We start from the raw sequence: 26,509 nt of genomic DNA, 5'->3' as shown, positions 1-26,509 counted from the left end.
ATTTGTGAGAAGACCTCAGCAGCTATGGGGAGGTTGTGGTTAAGGAGATGCTGGTAATGTTCTTTCCAGAGCAGTGCAATGGCTTCTTTAGCTTTTAGAAGTGTGGTACCAACGGTTGAGCGTAGGGGGTATATGCCACGATTTATTGGCCCATAGGTGGTCTTTGTGGCTTTCTGTACATACAAACTTATCATCATATGTATATGCTGATCTCTCCACATGAGCCTATGTAACTAATCAATCCAGTATGAAGACAATCATGAAAAAGCAAATCCACTGTATAGCAACACTAAGTAAAAACACAGCAGGACAAAAAGCTGCCAAAACAGTGAAGCCTTCTCACCTGTCAACAGAAGGGCAACAGAGATGGGGCCAGGCGGGACTCCCTGGAATGGGACTTCCAAGGCCTGAAGAGGGGATAAGCAAGTGATAGGCAGCAGCAAGGCAGCAGCTCCCTTTGTGAGGAATGTTACAAACATGTGCACTTGGGCTTGAGGGCACAAAATCTGAAGTAATTTCCTTTCCTTAGCATTTAAAGGAATCACGATTTAGCTTTAGCATTACAAACTGCATTTTATTAAGCCCCTCCACGAACACATCTCCTAGATTTAAAAGAGGCCCCTGGCAACTTTGTAGTGAATATCACTGACCTACATAAAGGAAGCATTTCTGCTCTTTTCTTGTTGCACAGTATCTTCTTGCAAGTAACAAGACTCTGCATGCCTCAATGGAACGTCAGTGTGAAGCAGAAGGAAAATGTCCCTGTTCCCTTAAAAAGTTCTGCAGGAGCAAATATTTGATTGAAGAAGGAACTGACGAAAAAGGCCTTAGAGCACGAAAAATGCAAAAATGGCACGTAAACAGTGGGAGAAAAGGCTAATAATCCCAGGAGTCTTTGCACCGACCTTTGAGGGCTGTGGAGAGTTGGTGTTTGAGAAAAGAGGTTTGGAGGGGGCAATTGTGGTGGAATCTGGCAGATTTTTGGCAGAATTTGGTGGCTTTTTGGAATATTTTTTGAGGTGGCCCTAAATGCTGAGAAACCTAAGACGGCACATACCACAGCAACGACTGCATGCTGCTTCTCCTGTTTATTCCGTCTTCCTTTCCTTGGTTGCTTCCGCAATGAGAAATTTTATTTTGTAAGCTCCTCAGGGCAGGGACCTATCCTCTTGAATTCTGTAAAGCAGTAAGCCTCCTGATGGTGCTATAGACATAGGTGTGTGTATTAGTTTATACATATTAATTCTGATATATTAATAATCAATAATGATGACAATGGGTGGTATCCAAACAACTCATTCTGTCACTTCAAGGATTTCTGCTTGTGCAACAGATATTTCTTCCCCGGCATACACCTTACACCCTCCCAAATCTGCTCTGGAGGGTTGAGAGGAAACCCCAAACGGATTTAGGGGCACATGACAGGTGTGTCCATCCCACTGTGCAAGCAGGAAACCTGGCACAGATGGAACAAGTTAAACACTTGTAATAGTTAAGCAGTAAACCTTGGTGCTACCATGATTGGGCAAAAGAGGAATAATGAAAACAGGGAAGACCAAGCCATTCGGGTTTCTGATCCTTTACACCTAAATATCAAGTGCAGCTCTGACACTGACAGTGCCTGCTGCTTTTTACACCCTTTTCATGAAGTAGAAATTAATAAGGCATTGTCTATAAACAAACATTTTGAAAGTACTATAGTATTAGAGGACAGCGGAGTGAGTGTGTTGTTTTTAAGAAACAGCAGGGAACAGATTTGGATACTTAACAGGAAAGGGGACTGGTGCAGATTATTCAGGCCGGCAGCCCTTTTATCTCGGTGGCAATCCCAATGACAGAATGATAATCAAAGAGAGATAAAAGGCCACAGTGATCCGCTGCAACTGTATGTTGGGAGTCTGGAAGAATCCCAGATTGCCTAAAGGAAAGAACAATAATATGTGACAGACTCATGGAGGGGTGGAAGGGGCTTCTGTTTCTCTAGTACCTCTTCCCACCTAAACCACACCAGTGCCACTGGTTTCAGTCCCAACCGCTTAGCATGAGAGCAGGTTTGCCAGTCAACAAGGAAATCTGGTATTCTGAAGATAAAGCTTTTCAGTATCCTTGCATGCATCTCAATTGCTGGTGCTAAAATAAATCTTAGAGCCTGCAAAAACTGCTTGTTACCATTCCCGCAGCTGCACAACAACCCAAAGGCATGTTTTCGCGATCTCACCTTGTCTCATATGAATGCAATTGAACAGTGATGTCATCTCTTCCACGGCAAAACCAACTGCCGCTCATTTGCCTACATGCCAAATTATGTTGCAGTGTGAATTGGGCTTGTGACCCTGGGCAGAATTACTGGTTGTCTTGGCAAATGTGTGTTCCTAAACCCATGTTTCCTCAAGTGATGTGACTGCAGGGGAGGGGGATTTGTGGGGGAAAGACTGGACATCTGCTGATTGCCCCTGCAACGCCCCACCCCAAAAAATATATTTTCCTCTAACCTTTATCTCCAATCTAAGAACCTGCATGGGGAAAATACAGTTAAACAAAGCTTGGATGAGCCATTTGCAAGGGAGAATAAATAGCCACTCTTTAATACACAAGAACTGAAATAGGCACCTTGCTGTATACATATGTGATTCGGTTTACAAATTCTATACCTGGCAGCCCAAACAACTGGATTGTTTAAAAATGGTGCAAAAACAATGTGCCCCTTACATAACTTATTTTCGTCGTCTTTCCCGTAACTGGTTTTTTTTAGCAGGTTATTGAAATGCATCGAACAATCCTTTGTAGTTTTGTTTTTCATACTCTTGTGTTGTGGCTGACTTATTTTTGGAAGAAGCCTTCATCTAAAAATGGAGTCAAAAGATACAGCAAAACAATAATCCCACTGTTCTGTTGTACTGCATCATCACAATGGTGCAGAAAGTCTGGGCTCACTTGACCCAAGATCAGACTCCGGATTTTCAAAACAAAAACAAACATTGCTCACTCGCTCTTTCATTCGGTCTCACGAAGTGCCCTTGCTGGGATTTTGCATGGATTGGCCAACAACAACAAAAACAAACGAAGGTTTTCCAAGCCTCTGCCATTCTGAGGCACTCATACAAATCTGGGACCCAGGGGTGAACCTGTGGCCCTCCCAGTGTTGCTGAACTACAACTCCCATCATCCCCACTAGCAGTGCTCTAGTCTTATCTGGATTGAGCTTGGCTCTCACTCGGACCATGACTGAGGCAAGACAACAATCCAACACATCCACTGTCTCACCTGCAAATGTAAAGAAGTAAAGCTGTGTGCCATCAACATATTGCTGACAAAATAGTCCTAAGTGCTCTCTCTCCTTTTAGTTTCTTCCTGCCAAGCCTCTCTTGTTAGTTTCCATTTGGTTCTCCCTAAAGCCAGCTTCCAATGCAAAAGTGTACTTTGGCTGTCACGTACGAGCAATTAGTGAATGAGAATTATTGGAGGAGGAGGAGGAGGAGGAGGACATCCACCTAACTTTTGAATTCAGAAATGCTCTTTAAGTGTAGAATTAAAGGCCACATTGCACAATATACGGCAGCTGCATTGAGTTAGATCAACAGCCCCCTTCTTCATTGCAAATCATGGTGGGAGCGGCTCTAAAACAGAGAAAAGTCCAGGGAGCAAGAGCACTTTCAGACCACCTGTTTATAGAGCATTCATAGGTAGCAAGGAATGATGACTGGCTATTTAATGAGCCTTCACTCTGATTTGTCTGCGGGGAGGTTAGATGATGTTGCATTAAAGCAAGTCTCAACCTAGTGCATTTTCCCACTGCTTTCCTTATTGAAATAAGTCCAGCCTTCTGAGGAGGTGGGTTTGCTGCACAATGCCTTCCAATCAACCACACTTTCACAAAATGATTTCTGCACAAAATGCGACTCAATCCCACCACAAAATAGCCACTGCTTGGAAGCCCCCTAACTGAGCATACACAAACTGCCAAAAGAACTGTGAAGCAGTGAAATTTGAGCTTTGAAATTCTAACCGGGCAACCCTAGGAGAAATTTAGTGGCACGCGCAAAACTTTTTGTAGTGTTTGTCTCCCTAAAGGAGGAAATGGACGGAAAGAGAATAAACTGATTTATTGGGTTACTTGAATTGAGTGCAGCTATAGCTCTAGTCGGCAGTGACAGATGTAACAAGAAAGCATAAGGAGACTAAGTAAATCCACACAGTGGTAAACCAAATGAGAACCAGCTGCATTGTAATTTCTTTCCTTCAGGTTTAATTCAGGTGAGGAACTATAACGATATATTAGTAATTTTGCACTGATATTCATATGCATTTTTGTAATGTTTCATTTAAGTTGTCTGCCGTTGCTTCAGTTTTTTGTACAGATCTTTTTTAATATATTAAGTGGTACAGTTATTAAATAATCAAAATCAAAGAATAAAATAGTCGGAATCAGGCATTCATTGATGGGCTTTAAAAAAACAAATAAGGTGAGTTGAGAGCATGCAAGAAAGTGCCTACACTTTCTGTATTTTCAAGCGGGACTTTTCTGCAAGAGCAGAGTAGTTTCCATGGACCTGAGGAGGGTCTTATGTGGGACCTCCCATAAGGAGGCTTCCCCACTACACAAAAGTCATCTCAAACCTGCAGGTGGTGATGGGGACAGAAGGCAGAGCTAGCATGCTTGTCTACTCTCTCCCCTCCTCATCGGCTTAGTTAAGCCTGGCAATGAGTACCTGAATAGGGCCAGTGGATGTCCTTAATCAGCATCCTGATGAGACAATGGACTGGATGACGGCCAATAAACTGATGTCCTGGAGATGACTGAGCTTCCCCCTAAGCGATCAGGTTCACAGTCTGAGAGATGCTCATTGATCCTGCCGTGTCGCTTGAGGCAGAAATGGACTCATCTTTAATCAGGTTAGGATAATATCCCAGCTGCAATCCTATAAGGGGCTTTAAATTTCAGGCAGAGAAATTGACGCATATGCCACCTCCCTCTTCCCATCAGGAACAGCCCAAAACTGCTGTGAGGACAGTCCCTCCATAGTGGCCCCAACACATAATAGGGGGACGGAGTCAGCATGGAAAGAGCACCTCCAATCTCCTCTGTGCCTTATAAAATTTTATTGCTCTGCCACTGGCTTTATAGCCACAAATGACTCCACATTTATTATTAAAAGTCTTGAGCATTCCTATACCGTGTCTGCCACGAAAACTGCCAAAATGCACTGCATTGTCTTTAAACTATGCTAAAGAGGTATTCTAATATTAGAATGCCTTGAAGAATCAGAACCTAATTTGGTAAAAAAAAGAGAGAGACTTGCTAGTGATCCAAAGTGTTTAGATTTTCACCTTTTATGTATAATGCCCGACGGAGAGAAACAGATGCCCATTCCTGTTCTTTCTTAGCATCAGATTTTCATAAGCTGTATTCATAACAGGGACTCTCTTTAAATGTATGACTGAATGGATCCATACTTAAAACACACATCTTTCCAAAGGCTGGAGAGGCATAACTGGCATTCATGGCTGCCCCAACTCTTCCTTTCTTGGGGGAAGAAGCCCAGAGCTTGGGGGCGGGGTCTGCTTTATATGCAGAAGGTCGCAAGTTCAATCCCCATCATCTCCAGAGAGCTGCTGCCAGTCAAATGTCACTCAATATAAGGCAGCTCCCTATGTCCCTTGCCCCCAGAGCAGCCGCCTTTCAGCTACTGCCACTTCTTAAATCCTGGCATCTCACTGTTGCCACAAAGGAGGCTTTCTCTCTGCCAATTTCACTACCCCTCTTCCCCACCCCCACTATTATAGTCAAAGGTAAGTTGTTAACACACCTGTGTTAATAAGAGACATTGCCTTGGTCTCTTGACCTGAGTCTCCTATTTTCATTGCTGCATTGTTTAAGGCAATTTTGTGTGTGTGCATATTTTAATTACCAATCTTTATAGGGCAGTGGTGAGAGTGTTGGGCCCGGAAGAAGAGGGTTCAAACCCTCACTCACGGGGTAAGCTCACTGAGTGATCCTTGGACTAGTCACAGTCTCCCATCCGAATGTACCTCAAAGGGGAGTTGTAAGGATAGCATGGGGGGGGGGAGAGGAGAGCTCCTGGAGCTCCTTGGAGGAAAGGTGGGGTATAAATGTAATAATAATAATTTTAAGGTTTGTGCAACTTGTTTATCTTCTTTATAAACCACACAGAAGTCTATTTAGGCATTAAGCAGAATACTACTACTAGTACTACTACCAATAATAATAATAATACCACCACCAACAACAACAACAATAAAGTAAAAGTGGTGAAGCAGAACCTACAGAAGCTGTAGCCTCAATAGCCAAAGCTGAGGCGAGCCCACACACTGCTGTGCAGCCACAAGATGTGGCATTGTGCTGCAACTTGGATCTCCTTTGGGTGCCTCCTCCTTGAGAGGAGAGGAGGGTGGCAACATGAGAACGGGTCTTCTCTGCAGTGGCTCCCCATCTGTGGAATGCTCTCCCCAGGGAAGTTCGCCTGGCACCTTCATTATACACCTTTAGGTGCCAGGCAAAAACGTTCCTTTTTAGCCAGGCCATTGGTTGACCTGATTGACATCCTATGCCAGGCTTCCTCAGCCTCCGCCCTCCACATGTTTCTGGCCTACAACTCCCATGATCCCTAGCTAGCAGGACCAGTGGTCAGGGATGATGGGAACTGTAGTCTCAAAAACATCTGGAGGGCCGAGGTTGAGGAAGCCTGTCCTATGCCCTTTTAAAATGTGGCTCTTTTGAGGGGGTGTTATTGGGTTAATATTCTTATTATGATTTTATATACTGTGATCTTTTCTGTGAACTGCCCTGAGACCTCCAGGTATAAGGACGGTATATAAATTCAATCAATCAATCAATCAATCAATCAATATCTTTGAGCCCCATCCTAGGTGCTCCATGTCTGATAATAATATTGTTCTTCTGAACCGTGGCATCCATAATACTAAGCGCAAAAACTCTGAAGAAGCAGTAAAAATGCCTGCAAACTAGCAACGTGGAAATGGGAATGAGTGCAGAACTAGATCTTTGCCACTGCACTGAATGGGTATCCTCAGATTATTATTTTGTTCTACAGAAGCTAAATAAGAAAAAGAAAAAAAAACACTGGTGGCTAGAATGAAAACTGTACTGTTTTCAGTTTCCTGTTTTTGTTGTTGTACACCATCCTGATATGTTATGCTATGGCAGTATAGAAGTAACTTAACAAAACAAAACAACAACATAACAGACAAGGAGAAGTTGTGGAGAAGGTGGTCAGATGATGATGAAGAATAGATCAGAGAGCTGGAGGAACCCAGGAAGGGTCCCAGAGGATATAGGGAGGAGGAATCTGACCCACAGGACTGTGGGCTCAGTGGGCTGTGGGTCTGGATCCTGGAGAAGGGCATAACAGGTTGTCAAAAGAGTACTCGACCCCTGTGACAGTGGAGACCCCACACTCAATGCCACCAACCACAGAGTTGCCTTTGTTGGTCCTCCCTGTCAGTGAAGAGCCACACCTTTCTAAGGAGCCACTGAGAGAAATGTCAAATGTTGATCTGGCTCCAACTCTGTGCCCAGTTCCAAGGATCTGGCAGGTACAAATCTCACTGGAGCCAGCCTCTATGGAGATCACTTCTCATTTGTAAGCAAAAAAAAAAAAGACCAGACCACTGGGTGGAAAAGCTTTCCTTCCTGCTGTTAATTGCTGTTACCTGAGGGTGTAAGATGTGGGGAAAGCCAGTGTATAATACAGCTTCCACCTGGAGGCTGCTTAGAGCAGTCTTTCCCAACCTTGGGTCTCCAGCTGATTTTGGACTACAACTCCCATCATCCCTAGCTAGCAAGGGCAGTGGTTAGGGATGATGGGAATTGTAGTTCAAATACAGCTGGAGACCCAAGGTTGGGAAACACTGGCTTAGAGTATAGCAGCAATCAGCAATGTCCTGACAGCCACGACTTCATCAGAAGCACAATTCTGACAGAATTACAAAACACAGGTGCCTTGCTTTATAATACTGAGCCAAATAAAAACAAGCTTTTGAACTGGGTGGAGGAACCCTGGGCCTGGGGGTCGAAAGCAGCTTTCCAGGCCTCTTTGTCTGGAACTTTCCTCTGGCCACAGGCCTCACTGGTCTTGCTCTAAGCCAGTTATAGTGAACCTGTGGCCCTTCACAGCCTCTTGGACTCCAACTCCCATCAGCCCCAGCCAGCAAGGCCAATGGGCAGGGATGCTGGGAGATGAAGTCCCTCTCCTCAAATGTGTCTTGGTGGGAATGCGCCTTTGAACTGCCTCCTGCTTGCCTGGATGGAGAGGAGCATACATGGGCAGAAAGCTCTGTCATCTGTGGGGCTGGAATGTGCAATGGCAAGAGCCCTTCCCCCCTTTGGGTCCCCATCCCTGCTTTGGAAGACTGAATGTGGCTTGGTTGTTTCATAACTCGGCTCCCAATCTGTGTTCCCCCACCAGCACCATCTGCAGCCAAGTTAAGACAGCTTAATCGCATCGCATGCAGCAAGATGAAAATATATTCATAACAAAAATGCCAGGGTGCAAGTTCTTACTTTTACTTCCACCATCTTTCCGCCGTGTTCAATGTGCCTCTCGAGGTATTCTGAAGACAGCAGATCACTGAAATGACAGGCAAGGAGTGCTCCGTTATACGACATTTCCTCAGCATGTAAACACTGGCGTTTAAAAAGCAAATACTTTTTCTCAAATGTTCCTACACACACACTAAAAACGCTTGACAGCTCCAGCAAAGCTACATTCGAAATGTGTCATTTTTCATAAAAGTAGCTATGCTGAAAAGGTGCTGCCGGTGTTTTAAAAACCAGTGACCTAAGAGATGCAGATAGCAGACAACCCAAACCCCTAATGGATGTATCAAACCTAAAAAAAAATAAAAATAAAAAATACAGTAAAACAAACACTACAAAGCAATGACTTGTTTCTTTTCTAACTCAAGCATTTCAGTGTTTCTATGTATAACTATATAATAATATGAACCTCTAGGTTTCAGGTACACTCCCATTATTTTTGTCATTGCTGTAACAATTACAATTCTTTCCGATAAAAACATACTAATTTTAGCAGGTAAGTATAGAAAGCAAGATGGCTCCAATGGATTTTCACCTTACTTAAAGCAGTAGTTAAATATCATATTTCATAGGGAGATTGAGCGTTTCGTGAGGCAGTGTGGGAGAAATCAATGAACTATTTGTTCACACTGTTTATTTGTTTTAAGAGCTATGAAATAAGGAGCTGTTTCTGACAAGTCCGCACATTTTGAAGTGATCTTTCTATTTGTCCCGAGGAAAGATTCTGCTTATAGAATTCTCAGTTATACATACAGAAAAGGTGGCAACAAGTGCAGATATCTGAGAAATTCCAGAGCAAGGGCAACTAAGTCTGTAGCATCAGTAACCAGCTCCATGTAACTTGAAGTGACCAGTTCAGGTCCTAGCCTACAGAGCAGGAGAAAACAAACTTGCTCCGATGCTCCATCTTCCATATGACAGCCCTTGAGATATTTGAAGATGTCTATCATATCTCCTCTCAGTCTCCTCTTTACCAGGCTAAACATACCCAACTCTCTCAACCGCTGATCATATCGCTTGGTTTCCGGACCCTTGATCAACTTGGTTGCCCTCCTCTGCACATGTTCCAGCTTGTCAACATTCCTATTAAACTATGGCACCCAGAAATGGACACAGTACTCCAGATGTGGTCTGACCAAGGCAGCACTATTAATTCCCTTGATCCACCAGACACTACACTTCTGTTAATTAAGCCTAGGAAAGCGTTAGCTTTTCTGCTGCTGCATCATACAGTTGACTCATGACACAATTCTCATTTAGAAAACCCACCAGGAAAGCCAACTTCTATCTACAATAAGTCATGTTCAGAGACATATCCAACACATACATTTAAAAAGCAAAACAAAATTTGACCACACCTAAGGAAGAGCAATTTATCATTCAAAAGTCTGGTGGTATAAAAAAAGGTTTTGCCTGGCACCAGAATACATTTATACCTTGCTTGAGCATCAGGAATATATTTGAGGGCTAGCTATAACTAGTTTTGCCAATTTCTGGGTGTGTTGATGAAAACCAAACAGCAGAACAGGCTTGCGTTCCATACAAATTTAAAGCTGTAATCCTGTACACACTTTCTTAGGAGCAGGCCCCCACTGAGTTCAGGAAGACTTACACACCTCAGGAGGCATGCATAGGATTGTCCTGCAAATGCTTTATTTTAGTGCCGCTGACGGCTTGTTTACTGATACAAAACAGAGAGTGCAGAACTCCCACCTCACTTGGAAACCATCCTCTTAATGCTGCTGAGAGTAAAGAAGAATTTTATGAATCAAATAAAAGTATTTCTAGAACACATTGCCAAAGTTTTATGGCTCTTCTTTGCAAACACTGCCACATCATACCAAACTGGGGTGGGAACTGATTTGTGGGGAAGGGCCGTAGCTCAGTGCTAGAGCACATGTTTTGAATACGGAAAGCTCCATGCTCAGTTCCTGGCACCTCCTGCTAGGTCTGGGAAATATTCCTGCATGAAAGCCTGGAGAACGGCTGCCTGTTGGATATAGACAATACTAAGCTAGATGGGCCAATAGTCTGAAATCAGTATAAAAGCAGCTTTCTGTGTTCAATAGGAGCATTATTTGTTTTTAACAAGATGCAGGCTAATGTTTCCCAGTGTGGAACGACAAAAGCCCAGTTTTTAATAAATATTGCAAACATCTTGCAAAGATTTATGGGAGACCTAACAAAAATGCAAGCCACTAACATAAGGCAAACAGCAGTAGGAGTTTTAATATGGCAAAACTGAATCGTATGCCACACATGCCATTTTTGCTGTACTTAAAGGGCATAGCCTTTTGTTACAAGGAAATAATTGGCTTTTATTAACCTTCACGGCGCAAACAAAAAATCTAAGCAAATGCACAAGAATTGGCACTTGCCCTTGTGGCATAAAAGCACAGATTTGCTTTTGCAATGAAATCATTTGCATTTGAATAGTGAGAAATAGCATGATTCTTTTATGTCCCTTGAAATCGGAATAGTGTTGCTTGACAGCAGGACTACCCTGAACTCCTGCTAGCTTGAAAGTGGTGGTAGTGAAGGAGGAGGCAACATATATATTAAGGTGCAACAGCTCTAAACCAACTTTAGGCTCACAGGCAGACATTTTTGGTTAAAACAAGAACAGCGTAAAAGGAATCAATGCAGAACAGCCAGGTAGTCAGATTTCTTGGAAATCTAGAATAATCCTGTTGGGGATAGCTTTTCTGGGTGTGTCATGAAAACGGGGCGAGGCGGGTGTTGTTTGGACCCTACTGATTCAAGGATGCCCTGAAGCACCCCGTTGTGGTGTTTGCCCATTCGTTTAGAGCCTGTCTGTACAGGGGGAAAAGAAAGGGTTCAAATGTAGACCAATCGGAAGGCTGGAGGCGGAGCCTACATGTGTATAAAAAGGCTTAGCCCGAGGTTTGTTAGAGTTGTTGGTGGGTAGTTGGTTGGTTTTAGTGGGTTGGCTGGTTGAGAAAGGCGGCGGGAGAAGCAGTTGTCAGGCAGTTAGAAATAGAGAGACAGTTAGGGCAGTGGGTTCTTGAGTGAGGGGAGGTGGAAGAGATAGAGAGAGGGAAATAAGACTAAGAAAGTAAAGAGTAACAACGTCTGGAATGCCATAAAAGTTTGTTTGTGTCAGAAATAAAATACACTCTTCTCTATTAATTTGTAAACCTGACTGAGACTGAAGTGATTTTACCGGGGAGGATCTGGTTGGCGGCAGCGGATTAGCGGTGTACGGGTCAATAGTCTGTGAGACGATCGGGGGCTCTGTACGAACGTCATACTCGTTTCAAGTCCTACTGATCCCAAAACACCACCAGCGGTGTTTGCATACATCTATGCAAGCAGGGTGTTCCACCAGTGTACCAGGAGTTCCTCCAGAGCAAAAGAGGATGTCCCTGCCAATGGCACTCATCTTCAGAAAAGCAGCATTCATGCTGACTCTTACGCCTCCTCAGCCAGACTCCAGATGAAGATATGGTGGCACATTAAATATTGATGAAATTGTATGATAGTGAAATTTAGAAATAAGTACTTAGTCCTTTATCAGCCATCCCAGGAACTTTGCACTTCTTGGCCAGAACACTGGAAGGCAGGATAGGGTTCAATTTTTACCAAGCAATCAGGGGGAAAGAGCTGGAGCTCAGTGGCTTGGCTGCTGAACAAATTGGCTCCGGACACCGCAAATCCGGGACTGTTCTGGTTTGTGAACGTTTTTCGTAAGCCGAACATCCGACGTGGCTTCTGATTGAGTGCAGGAAGCTCCTGCAGCCAATCAGAAGCCGCGCCTTGGTTTTTGAACGGTTTCAGGAGTCAATCGGACTCCCAGAACAGATTAAGTTCAAGAAGCAAGGCACCACTGTATACATCAGGAGCAGGTGTCAGGAGCGGATGAGCAAAACTCACATGTTGTCAGTGAAGTTAATTCTTTGTTCAAGGGAACAAAGACAGCTCAGGAGGTGAGGCCGAGAGAACACAGAAACTCTTCTCAGTGGAACTTGCAGTTCTGAGGACTGAAGTTACCCGCCTTCCCACAGCTCCCTAAGTCTCCTCCTCCCCCAGTTCCTCCCCAAGCAATGTGAGGCTCTGTTGCCTTGCCTGTCTTTATTCCTCTCTCTTCATACGTCTTTGGATTATGTGAAGGAAGCCAGGTAGCTCAGAATCTTCAAGATACATATTGTAGTGGTTGACAGAAGAGTAAAATCATGAGCACCACTATAAAATGCCCATTCAAGGGACGTAAAACGTTATACAAGAAAGCCACACCTAATCTTCTAATTCAACTGGCAAACAGTTATTGTTGTTGTTTAGTTGTGTCCGACTCTTTGTAACCCCATGGACCAGAGCACGCCTGGCAAACAGTAGACCTCTTAATTGCTTAATCACAGACTTGGGAGAGAAGAAACTGAGCCAATCCTAATTATCCAACCGCAGACTCCAGAACATGACCACGGCATCTTGAGTAAACCACCATCAATCATTTATGTACAACAAACACGCTAGATTAGAATTCAGCATGCGCAACAACTAAGGCTAATGGCAGCATCTATTGCAGAACTACATTTACATTAAAAATCCAGGCACAATGCACCTTTAGGTTAGAAAACAGGTTATCTTTTCAATTCAGAACTTCTGGTGCCACATTGTTTATTGTGTATCAACACAGCAGCAACAAGGGAAAGGAACCTATGGTTCTCCAGTTGTTGGACTACAACCTCCATCATCCCTTGGCCATTTTGGCTGGGGCTGATGGGAGCTGGAATGCAACAAAATTGGGTGTTGGGGCACAGCTTCCCTACCCCTAACCTACAGCCTCCATTATGATATCTGGGAAAAGATATCCCCCCACCCCCAGGAGATGCCACATAAAAGTTAACAAAATTCTAGGAACAGCCGTGGTTCAACGCCAGATCTGGTGGCAGAATTAAAGAGTTCCCTTTAAAAAGAAACTCACTTCCTCCACAATGTTAATCAAACTCATATAACCACATTGTTTCATGGCTCTCTGCATTCTGCCCCAGCACCAATTTGGCAAAAAGGGCAGCTGAAACTTTGCGTTTTGGGAATCTAATCTACCATCCTGCCTTGGAAATGAACATGTCTAGGAAGACGCAAGAAGCACCAGCAACAAAATGTTGCAGGGTATCCTACATTCTGTGGTACCGAGCATGCTGAGTCTTCAGTGGGTTGTTTGGGGGAACTTTAGCCCCCTTAGTTTTTAAAAGCAGGGTATTTTTTGTCCCCCAAACATGTTCCCTCTTTTTTCTCACTGGCCCTGTTTCTGGCTATACTGGTAGCACTCACCATGACTTCACTATTAGAAGGAGTTTGTGTCAGTCCTTTGCATACCACATCTTTGGTGAATCAGTTTGTGAAGGGTGACTATGAAATAGAGGAACTGCTGACGAGACATGGCTTCTGCTGTGTTACTCAGTACGATTCCAGTCTCTTCCCAGAAGTGGGTCTGCTGGCAAGTGGAGGGTATTGTGACATTACTGGGGCTGGATTTCCTCTCTTTCATTCCTCTTGCAGCAGATCCACTTACAGGAAAGGCCTAGAACCTACTGTGCAAGCTAGAATCCTTCACCAACAGTCAGCTGACCTACAAAGAATATCCTAACAAGACTATTTGTTCCTAAGTAATTCCATTAATGTTCTTTCTTTACTGGAACAAGGAGGAGGGATTTTTAAAGTGCTTGTCCTTCCTTGTAGAAAGAAGTTGGCTGCTACATGCACTCTCATGCTTCACTATGTGTTTTGTTTTATTTTACGTATCTTTAGGTGCCAGGTGAAAACATTTTCTTTCAACCAGGCGTTTGGCTGATTAACAGTGTGGTGTAGTGGTTAAGAGCGGTAGACTCGTAATCTGGTGAACGGGGTTCGCTTCCCCGCTCCTCCACATGCAGCTGCTGGGTGACCTTGGGCCAGTCACACTTCTTTGAAGTCTCTCAGCCCCACTCACCTCACAGAGTGTTTGTTGTGGGGAAGGAAGGGAAAGGAGATTGTTAGCCGCTTTGAGACTCCTTAAGGGGAGTGAAAGGCGGGATATCAAGTCCAAACTCCTCCTCCTCCTCCTCTTTTTCTTCTTCTTCTTCTTCTTCTTCTTCTAACATTAGGAGGCTTTTAAAACTTGTTTGTGGGAGTGTGTTTATTGATTTGTTTTATTATTTATTCTGTGTTCTCATTTTCCATTTTTATGTTGTGAACCACCCTGTGATCTTTGGATGATGGGGAGCATACAGATCATGGATTCACCCAGGACCATCTACTCCAACCTCCTGCGATGCAGGAATCTCTACTAAAGCATCCATGACAGATGGCCATCCAACCTCTGCTTAAAAACCTCCAATGAAGAAGAGTCCACAGCCTCTCAAAGGAGTCCATTCCACTGTCAAACAGCTCTTACTGTCAGAAAGTTATTTCTGATGTTTCGTCGGATTCTCCTTTCTTGTAACTTGAACCCACTGGTTCGGGCCCCACCCTCTGTACCAGGAGAAAATAAGCTTCCATGTGACCGCCCTTTAGATATCTGAAGATGGCTATCATCTCTCCATCTCCTTCTCCTCTTTTCCAGGCTAAACACACCCAGCTTATTTACTGTCAGAGCCACCCGAGGTCCCAGCTCACAAGAGACCAAAATCTAGTCCAAGTTATATACAAAAGGTTTTATTGAAGAACATTGTTGTCGTTACATCCAAGCTCCGTGGCTCAGCATCTGTTACCCTTAGATGTTAGAAGTCCCCTCTGAGTCAGTCCCGCCCCTGCACCAGCTTAAGAGGCTTGTACTGCTCCACCTTTTCCTCTCCTTCCTTTTCCGCAGGGTCTTCCTGCCCCCCTGTGCTCCCTCCCTCCGGGACTCCCCCGAGGCTGAGTCTTCTGACGCCTGCTCCCCCCTCCTTCGTGCTTTGGGACCAGGCTCCTCCTCAGGGCTCTCCTCATTTCCGCGCGCCTCCACATTTGAACTTGGCGCGCGTACGTTGCCTCTCACCTTCCTTTCGACCGTTACGCTACTCTCGGTACTACACTCCTCCCCTTCCGGCAGGACGTTCTGCTCCGAACTCCTTCCCCTCTCTGCTTCCTGTTCTGCTCTTTCTGACACACTGGCAACTCCACCCCCTTCACTCCGTTCCGACGGAGAGGCCGGTCCCGATCTCCAACCCCCACTAGGGATTCCCTCTTCGTTCCCCTGCTTCTGACTGCTTCCCTCTCTACTGCCCCTTGGCCTGACCAGGGGGGCTCCCTTTTGGGAATCCTCGGATTCACTTGACGGACTCACTGACAACCTCGGGTCGTCGTCGTCCTCTTCCTCGTCGCCCTGGGACCCCTCCCCCTCGCTCTCTGTCCCTGAAACCCTGACATTTACTATTTAATTAATAATAATAAAATAATGGACACAATTAATTGAAATTTTTAAAAATAACAATCTTGAAACCTGTGACTTAAGATAGTCAGGCAGACGAAAACATCTTATTGGCAGTAGCTCTTCAGAGTTTTGGATGGGGGTCTTCCCCAGTCCTACCTAGAGAAGTTGAGGATTTAACTGGTGACCCTTTGCATGCAATCCATCTGCTCTAAGCACTGAGCTACCCCAAAACCTACTAAGGCTGAGGTCCTAAAGCACATTTTTTATAGGGCAGGTCCTAGTGAACCCAACAGGACTTATTTCTGAGTAAACACACTGAAGGGTTGCACTGCAAACCAGCATTTCCCACCACTGTAAGTGGTATTTCTGCCATTCCCACCGCCATTCACGACTTTTAGGTCCTCAGCCATTTCAGTGAGATTTTGCAATGCATCCTCCGTTCTACATCCTTGTGGAATCTCCCTCAACACTACTAAATTATTGATAGCTTAAAAGAAAGGAAAAAAACCTGTTCTGATGCACTATGTGCTATTTATAACCAGGGGAGGAGGGGGGGAATCAAACTACACAAGGATGCAGCAGCTCTGTGCTGCTTTTCAGCTGTCAAGCACAATGTCTGCAGTTGCCAATTTTAGAGCTAACCAAAGAATGGAATTTTTATTTATGAGAATGTAATGGGGATCTGATAATTGTAACGATTAAAGGGGGAAATGAAATCAAAAACAAATATTTAGCAGTGCCCATTTAAAAAAATTACTATGTAACACTACGCCTATCTAATTTGGTGTAAACTCCCCAAACCCCAATAAATGTGTATATATTGCGATTTTTTAAAAAACAACAACAACCCTAAATGTGGTGGAAATCTGCATCCAGAATAAAATGCCTAGTTATTTTAGTGCATCAGATTAATCACATGAATAAAACAAATTTATGTTAGCAAACGAAGTAAGATTCAATCCTCAGCATACATCAACACAAAAAGTACATCAAAACAAACCTTTCCACCATATGCTAGCTGCATCTCAAGTCACAGCTACACACCTGTCAATTAATCCTGCCGTGAAATGTTCATTCAAGGACAAACACATCACCTAGGTGCCATCTAAAATGGATGAACAGTTGCATTATTTCCCTAGCTCAGGGATGGGGAAATCTATGGTCCTCTAGATGCTGTTGGACTCCAACCTCCATCATCCCTGAACACTGGCCATGCTGCCTGGGCTAATGTGAGTTGGAAACCAACAATATCTGGACGGCCACATGTTGCCCATCCCATCTTTAGCCAAACATAAAATCAGACATAGAATCAAAGAATTGGAGAGTCTATGCATGTGTGAACACTCTATCCAGCCACCAGGCCATGCTCCTGAAGGCACAGCCCTCACCAGTCCTGCCTAGCTGGAATGTGTCCTCAAATTGCGATGTCTCTCACTTGCCTGGAGGTGCCTGTGTATACAGAAAATTCTGACTTCTGCTTGGCTGGAACGTAGCCTATTGTACAAAGCCACATTCACTGTTCTGCCAACTTTTGCCTCTGGCCCTTTCTACTGAGTCCACCACCACTGCCACACAGCTCCCACTAAGCTAACCATGAAGGAATATGTCCCTCTAGCTGAAAAAAAGACTCTCCAGAATTACCATTCTACTGCAATGGTAATTCAACAGGCACTAGAAATTGCATGGCTCAAAAGAGCTTGTTTATCATTTATACCAGCAGTTCCTACTATTTCAAAAGTGTCAAGGTGGCCAGGGCTCAGGCACAGAGTTCCTCAAAATAAAAAGACTGAGATATGATGGGGGAAGAATATTGTTATAGATTGGGGGTGGCTAAAAGCTAGAAATTAATAAATGGTAGGATTTTGGTTATTTGGACTTTTGAAGATTGGAGGCCAGTGGAAAAGTACAGGCTAAGCTTATTTACTTCCAAGACAGGGCCTCAGCTAGGATAGAGGCATTAACATGACAAAAGAGGATGATTGCCCATCTGAGAGCCTGGGAAAGAGAGACATGAAAAGAGTGTCATTAGCAAGGTGTGCTAGGAAGAAGAAGGGAAAGGAAGAGACTGTGATCCATCTTGAGCAGGTTGGCTGAAGGCTGGCTGGGAGAGATGCATTGGATTCCAGGGCTGCACTGCTGTGGGAGGCAAGCACCTCTTGAAATGACCATGCAGTAAGATCCAGACTCCCTCCATGAAAACTGAAGGTGTAAATATGTGAATAAATCATATTTCTCAAAGCTATGACAGTCTCCTCCATGTCTCACTTCTCCAAAGGAACACAGACCCTGGGTGAGTGCCTGGAACCCCCTGGTATCTTGCTATTGCTTAGCAGAAAGTAGGTACCCAACCTGATATTGTAACAATATCATCTTGAAAGCAGCATGTGGTCTAGCTTTCGCCTACTTCACTTCCTTGAAGGGACAAGGAACTGGGGTGGAAAAAACTAGCTCCACTGAGCCATGGAGCAAGCATCTCCTGTTGAACAGTTATTCAAGCAGAATAATATTCCTGTTGATTTAAGAAGCGAAGAGTGAAGCAGGAAGGGGGAGTGAAATAGGAAAAGGAGGTGCTACAGTTGGAGGGGACAGGTTGCTGTCAGGATTGAATTTTAGCTTTTTTAAATAAGATACCTGTTTTACTTAGCATGCCACCTTGAGATCACAACATCAGAAAGGCAGGATACAAATACAGAAAGACACAAAGGTAGCTTGGGAGAAGCTGGGATGCAGCTCCAATGGGCAGCTGCTGAGGTTTGTTTCACTGCTTATCTTGCACATCTTAATTTCATGATCACCAAACCAAAGTCAGGTGACCTAGTGAGAACGATCCTAAGAACAAACCTTGGCACAAATAAGTGCACTCCACTGTTGAAAAAGGCACATTTCCCCTACAGTCAAATCCTAAAGATAAGATGGAAATGACCATTCCATGGGCAGCATGGAAAGCAAGAATGATTACTAAGTTTGTATGCACAGACGCCAAGAAAGTTTTAAAGAGGAACATTCAAATCACATTCCCAGGGAGCCAGGCCAGTACCATAATTTTTCAGCGTTTCTGCTTACTATGCAAATACAGATGTCTTTTTTTGTGCACCTGGAGGAGAGAGAGAAAATCAGAGATGTCCAGCGACCTCAAGTGCAGAGAGGCATTTTTTGTGTGCAGGATATTACATTATGATTGTATGGAATGGTCTGGATATTTTTATTAAGCTATTTTACAAATACTGTTTTGTGGTTCATCTTTAAATGGCAGCCAGCTGTCTCCACCCTACTGCGGAATGCTTAATAAAACTTAATGCATTTACAGAGCTAAATAATACATCACTACAACCAGGCATTAAGAGCAAGTGAGGATATGTTTGAAAAATGGCATTTGGAATAATCAAGATGAAGGAGTTACAGGAGATCTAAACTGGACAGTAAACACTGGAAGGTGCCGTCTCCCCATTTTGGTGACACAACTGAACAGCTGGACGTGTCATCACCTTTCATAATCAACTGTGACTAAATTGTATACATAAAGTAAGTTGTAAAAGAGCCATTGTTAAACAACCACTCTACCATCATGCCATTATTGATTTCATTGAACCTCAGCCTCCATGTCAGACAGTATGTAAGCTTAAATGTGCACCTATCTGCATGAACTGTCAGATGCAGCTAAGCAGAGGCCAATGTTGACTTTTCCTCTAGAGAAGGTGGTCATGATGTCACCCTCTACTTAAGTGTCATGCACTTCCAGCTGGTACCTCTCCCAATTGCAGCAGGAAAGCCTGTCATCCTCAAGGGGACAAGTTACTTTTGCCCAGCAAGAGAAAGTGGTGGGGAAGAAGAGCCCACAGTAAAACAATTATTGCTGCCGGCACGATTTTCATTCTGGCAACGCATGCAACTTCTCCAAAGGCATAATTCCAGATCCGGTAGCTCACCCAGGAAAGATGCCAGCAGATTTCCAAAGAAAGCTTTTCCTTTACTCAAGGCAGCTCTGTTCCAAAACGGAAGCCCAGCTTCAGATAAGGGACTGCAGCCTTGAGGGACTCTGAAGAAAAACTGCATCCAGAGAAGGCAATACCAGCCTGCTCCAAGGCACTTCTATCCCAGTTCCAAATTCCTCGTGGTTTCAGTAGCCCTAGTTCAGACACATGATGGGAAAGAGTGGGGACACATTCCCAACAGCCCTGCCCCATCACCCTTCACACATTTGGGCTGAGTTTTTGCAGCAGGGAGGCTTCCCTACTCATGTAGGATTCTTGTGCAATCTAGAATCCTACTGGAGCAGGGTTGTTCTAGATCATGGGGGAACCCGCATTAGTAGAGCAGCCTCCCCACTGCAGAGATTCTGCCCCATTGCATAGAGCAGGGGTTGTCAACCTGGTCCCTACCGCCCACTAGTGGGCGTTTCAGGATTCTAGGTGGGCGGTAGGGGGTTCTACAGCACAAGCTGAATCCTCCTTCCATCAAGCACTGGTGGGCAGGAAGGAAATTTTACCATCAAGAAAGATGCATTAGTGGGCGGTAGGTATAAAAAGGTTGACTACCCCTGACATAGAGTACAGGGGAACAGGGCTGTTGGGAAAACAAATAGATGAATCCCCACTTTCCCCCACAAATGTGATGGGAAATCCTTGGACACGGCAAGTAAGATATCATGTTTTTGTGACTGCTTCCTGCACACACCATTCTCACTTCCTGTTACCCAAAGAAAATATATTAGCAAAATATGATACTGGACTGTGACTCCACTTCCTGAATCTGTGCAAGCAAACAAGTCAAGGTGCTTGACTGTGACAGCTATGCAGCTGGGGACACAGGGACATCACACTTTTTACGTATAGGTTCTCAAACTCCAGCATCTAAAAGACTTCTTCCGGTGATGGGATCAGAGAGCAGCACCTGAAGCTTTAGGTCAGCTTTGATCAGCCTGGTGCCTCCCCAGTGCTTAGACTACAGTTCCCACCATTTGTGCTTGCTGAGGCTGATGGAAGTTGGAATTCTAAACATTAGGACGGCACCAGGTTTGTGAGGTTGCCTTAAGGAGCCCCTTCCAATCCATCATTACAGCAGGCTAGACAGAGGGGCTAAAGTCCTGCTTTGTTGGCATTATTTAATTCCCCACTAGGTGGTAGGGCTTGAGATATTCTTATTACGCCCCTCCAGCCACTGCTAGTCTTTATTTCTTAAGCACTTAATCCATATCCTGCTATGGATTGGTTTGGGCAGGGAGAAGCCAGAGTGCTTAAAGTCAGCAACACAATAATCAATCATATCTTCTTGAGCCAAAGGCTTTTATACCATCACTCAGACAACAACATTAAACATTTATGCAGGCTGAAAGACACTAGCTACATTTTCTCTCTCTTTGTCTTTCCCCCCCTCCCTACCTGGAAATAATTTCCATGTGTGACAAATCATAGCACTTGCGTGTCATTTTCATTACATTCATTTATTTTTACGCACAAAACTTTTTCTCTCCCATTTTCTTCAAGTAAAAGTGGAATGTGAAAAGACTGCCGGTGTAGCCCTATCTATGCAGCAATAAGTCCTACTGAACGCAGTGGAAGATACTCCTAGTAAAGTGTGAACAGGATTGCTACCTTTGTCTTCCTCCTCCTCTCCTTTTAAAAAAAAGCACGCACACATTTCAATGAATACCTTATGGGATTTTTGTTTGCTTCCTTCCTCAGCAAATCACTTTGGGATGAGAGGAATTAATGCAACTCTGTGCCATTGTTCTGTCTTAATTAAACCCAGAAAGGGGGAAGAAACAGAATCCAGAACAAAGCCATGAGACTGCATTCCTCAAACACCAAGTTAAGCATCAGAGTAAATAAACATGCATGACAACCACACACTACAGAAGCAATATCCATACTATTATAATGCTGAATGGCTATCTAAAGAAGCAACCAGAACCATTTGTATTACACGGGAGTTTCATTACCGACCTTGACATTTAAGGCGCACATTTCACCTTTAACAATATTGTTCTTTAGTTTCTTTTTCTGTCAGGCAGCTTTTACCAGTTCAGTGGAAATGCTTAGTAGCTGAACACTTCTCAGTAAACGAAATTTTCAAAGGTAGACCAAGAACAATAGCACAAGATTTAAGATAATTCACAATAGTAAGAGGTTCATGAACTCTGATGCTCTTAATACCATTACATCCATGCTGTTGTTCTGAACAAGTGAAGACTTGGCCTCTTCCTTGGATTTTGTATAACCTGGTAGGTGATGGTGAACAGATGTTCGCTTATAATATAGCCACTTGGCCATCCTTTGCCTGACATAGTATGGCTGCCTACTCTCAACTTATATGGGGGTTACACACTCTCCCTGCACCTCCAAACACTCTTCCAAGATGAGTACAATGGTGGGTGGGACTGCCGGTGTGTTTTTTCCTAGACGCCTGCCCACTTTTTTGCTGTTGTTTGTTTTTCAGCCAAGTGCATAAAATTGAAGTCACACAAGTTAAATGTACATAAGTTGCAAGTTGGCTGTACTAGTCAACGAGTGGTCCGCAAGCCAGATACAGCCTCTGAAACAATTACATCTGGCCCTTGATGTCACCATAAAGTTTTATAGAGAGATGGTTAGAAGTGTGCACTGCAGTTTGTTTCATAAGGAGAAATGTTCCGGGAAGCTGTAAAAATGGGGAAGGGGAACTTGCAGCCCTCCAGATGTTGTTGGAGTACAACTGCCACCACCCTGATTACTGACCAAGCTGGCTAGGGCTGATAGGAACTGGGATTCCAAAATACCTGAAGGCCCACACATTGTCCTTTCCAGATGTAAATGATATTCTGTGCTTTATTTTTTACTCTATGTTTCTGTAATACGGAAATAAAAAATATAACTTTTATTTCAAACAATAGGTGGTACTTGCATGAGCTACAATTCTCAAAGACAAGCCTACACTGAGGTTTCTCTTCACCTAAAATCCTTATGAGCCTTCTCCCAAGAACTAACCATGAACCTGCACTACACAACCATAAACCTTTAGACCCGCAGACTATACAATGTTATTTTTAATTACAGGACTGATTGCATGACCCTTCAGATAGACGCTCATTTCCAGACTCATCTTAAGCCAACATAAATTCCCCTCAGTCTGCAGACATTTTTCACAAAGTAAAATAATAAAGTTTTTGCGCCCTTTCTTCTGTTACTGACTGACCTATGCACATTAAATAGATTTCTGTCTACAGTCTGCCAGGTAGATTTATAAGCCCATGCAAAAGGAGAACTAGGAAGAGATAAGAGAGTTGTATTCAATTCAGAGCAGAACAACTGGAATCAATGGATTTATTTTTAATTGTGTTCACTGATTTCACTGGGGCTACTCTGAGTAGGATTTAGTCATGGACTAGATGACCCTCGGGGTCCCTTCCAACTCTGTGGCTCTTTGATTCTCTATGAATACAATTCTGCATCTTCCATATAACTTCCTATGTGGTAATAGTTTTCAATTTAATTCTTTAGCCAAATAATCTCAGGTGTTTTACTGACTATGCTAATACCCATCATTCATATGTGACCCAGGAACAGCTAGATCAAGAGTAGGCAGCCAGCCTGGTGGCCTCCAAATATTTTGAATGACAACTCACAACATGCTGGCCATTGGGCTTTGCTTGCCAGGGCCAGAACATGTAGAGGCTTCCTAGAACTTGGAAGGGCCAACATCTGGCTGCATGTCTGGCTACAGAATTAAATTGAAAACTATTACCACATAAGACGGCATATGGCCTTGGGGTTGCCCACCTCTGCCTTTACCTCCTAACAAATGTGTCTTTTGTTTCAGACAGAGGTGGGCAACCCCAAGGCCATATGCAGTCCTTGGCCTAAATTCATGTAGACGTTAGCCTAATTTTGAAAGCCCTCTGCAAGTTATCAGTTCAGATCTCTGGCAAAAGCATTCAGTTCCTCGCCTGCTGGGTGAAGAAATGGGAGAGGGAGAGAAAGAGGAAAAAAGAAAGAGTGTAAAAAGAGGTGGTCTTGCCGACCTTTGGCTCTGGTCTTGCCCACCACTGGTATGCAGCCCCCTAAGGATTACCCCCAAGAAAATGTTGCCTTTGACAGAAAAAAGACTGCCTCCCCGCCCCAGATTAAGTGTATGTAAATTCTACTCTCAATTTAGTAGATGGTAACTGATAGCGCGCAGTACATAGATGGCCGCACTGCCTGGGGACAGACAGTCAGGTCATGCATCCATAGCAGTGACCACAAGAGGAATGACCACTGGGAGGGGCGCAGAGAAAAGAACCGCCATGGTGCATCTGTAGCAGCACAACCAGACGCCTTCATCTGCCCCACCTGCACCAAAACATCTGCCTCTCATATCAAGTCACTACAGCCACAGCTGACACTGCAACTATCCAACAGTTTGACTTCACCCTCAAAGGCCTTCATTGTCTCCTGAGACCAGATGATGCCAACAACAACGGCCTAAATGATGGTGGAGAGCGCAGTCCCAGCCAGTGTGAAAATAAAAAAGGAGAACTAAATTTTTCAGGTTTGGTTGTTCAGGTATTCCTGAGCTACACTCAGTTAGAAATCTTTGCAACAAACACAGAAAGAATGTTTTCTTTTTCCACCCAGGCTATTACATCAGATGTCAGTACTGATTTCTTTTTTGGAACAGAGTAAGAGAAAGAGAACAGAATGGGAACACTAGATAAATTTGTTTTCAGCTCCGTTTGGGCATTTATTTTTCAAGAGCACCAGAGCCATTACCACATGTCGACTTTAAAGAAACTATATTCAGGCTCACTCCGCATCTCTCAGCTTTGCTGCACTATTTTCAGTTGCTGGGAATAAGACCCCCTAACCCGTTGCTTCAAAGAGCTAATGCTGAGAGATTGGTTCTGTTCTTTATCTGAAGCCACCATCAAGAAGAACCTCAAGTGGCCCATCCATGCGGCTGAATGCACCAAGATTTTGCTATCATCAAAGCAGGAGAAGGTGGCAATAGCTCCCCAGAAAGTGGTATTTCAGAGCCACTTTGCTTCTAACACCCTGCTGGATCAGGCCAATGGCCCACCTATTCCATCATCCACTTCTGACAGTAACCAACCAGATGCCCATGGTAAGCCCAAAAGCAGGAGAAAAACCACATGTGGACTGAAGTCCATACAGGTACCTAAGGTAAAGGGTAAAGGGACCCCTGACCATTAGGTCCAGTCGTGGCTGACTCTGGGGTTGCGGCGTTCATCTCGCTTTATTGGCCGAGGGAGCAGGCATACAGCTTCCAGGTCATGTGGCCAGCATGACTAAGCCACTTCTGGTGAACCAGAGCAGCGCACAGAAACGCCGTTTACCTTCCTGCCACAGCGGTACCTATTTATCGAACTGCTTTCGAACTGCTAGGTTGGCAGGAGCAGGGACTGAGCAATGGAGCTCACCCCCTCGTGGGGATTCAAACTGCCGACCTTCTGATCGGCAAGTCCTAGGCTCTGTGGTTTAACCCACAGCACCACCCGTCCCTATACAGGTACCTAGAATGATGCAAATTATGTGAGCTCCTATCTCATGAAAAAGTATTTGCGCTTTTGCTAGCGGGAGCTGGGTGTGGGGAAGCTCCTCATCAAAACAGGTATAAAATTTGTAGATAGGAGAAATTTCCTGTAAAGAAAAGGAATTTTATTAAGGGTGCAAATTCATGCAAAAGCACTATTTTAATACCATTAAGGCGATATGGAAATTCTCCCTGGCTAATGGTATGCATTTAATTAAAAGCACGCTAGAGTAGCTCAGCATACATTTGGAAATATACTACAATATTCTTGGGCACTTTTTGCTGACTCCACAGAGCATGATAGAGCTTACATGTATTATACAAAATAAATCCAGGCAATATGGTAAAATAGAGTAATAAATGCAATTAAAGATGGAAGGCTGCAGAAACAAATATGTGAATGTTATGAATAAGCCTTTATATTTGCTATAGGAATAGAATTGGGCAATAGACCCAATTGCTTTGGGAACAATAATTCTGACATAAAATTGTTAGCACCAACCGTCCGCTGAAATGGGTTGCTTTGTGCAAGGAAAACAGGGCGCTTATACTGTATGCAGAGAAACTCACTTTTAAAAAAATACAATAAAACTAGTCAGATTTTAAGCTTTCCAGTAGCATAATAAATATGAATTCCGGGGGGGGGGGGGGGGGACGACAAAAAATGAACAAGAGTAGTTGCATCTAATTAATGCTAGCCCTACCCAGAGTAGAACTTCTGAAAAAATGGACGTAGTAGTAGTAGTAGTAGTATTAATTCCACTTATATCCTGCCTTTTCTCCCGAAGGAGTCCAGAGCATTAAACACACAACAAAACAACTTTTTTAAAAAAAGCTTTCCAAAACAAGATAAAATGTTTTTTTCCTGTTTACCCAGACATTTTAACTTCCTCTTCAAAGTCCACAGCAGTTTGTACAGGTACGTTTGCTTTCACATGCTTAACAAACAGCTGAAGTTATTACAGTATATGAAAACATTCATGTATATCGAATGACTCCAAGCTTCTCCCCTGCTTTTCATTCTTAAACCAAGCCAGTTCGGATCTTATCCACCCCCAAGATTGCCTCTTTAA

At 43.9% G+C, this 26,509-nt stretch overlaps 1 protein-coding gene across 15 annotated transcripts in view; it reads right to left on the bottom strand.

Moving 5' to 3' along the window:
- Positions 1-26,509, bottom strand: part of ADAM22 (ADAM metallopeptidase domain 22) — a 118,834-nt gene that overhangs the window by 60,977 nt on the left and 31,348 nt on the right. For all 15 annotated transcript variants that reach the window (XR_014556572.1, XM_083704707.1, XM_083704714.1 and 12 more), the window contains exon 4: positions 8,543-8,609. Coding sequence is in view for 14 of the 15 variants with exons in the window: in XM_083704707.1 (XP_083560833.1) it covers positions 8,543-8,609 (67 nt within the window). In the remaining variant the exon portion in view is untranslated. The remainder of the gene's footprint in view (positions 1-8,542; positions 8,610-26,509) is intronic.

This window comes from Podarcis gaigeae (genome assembly GCF_964106915.1).
Source record: "Podarcis gaigeae genome assembly, chromosome: 12".
Lineage (NCBI taxonomy): Eukaryota > Metazoa > Chordata > Lepidosauria > Squamata > Lacertidae > Podarcis > Podarcis gaigeae.
Note: the sequence above shows the minus strand (reverse complement) of the source record. Positions and strands in the feature narration are given on the sequence as shown.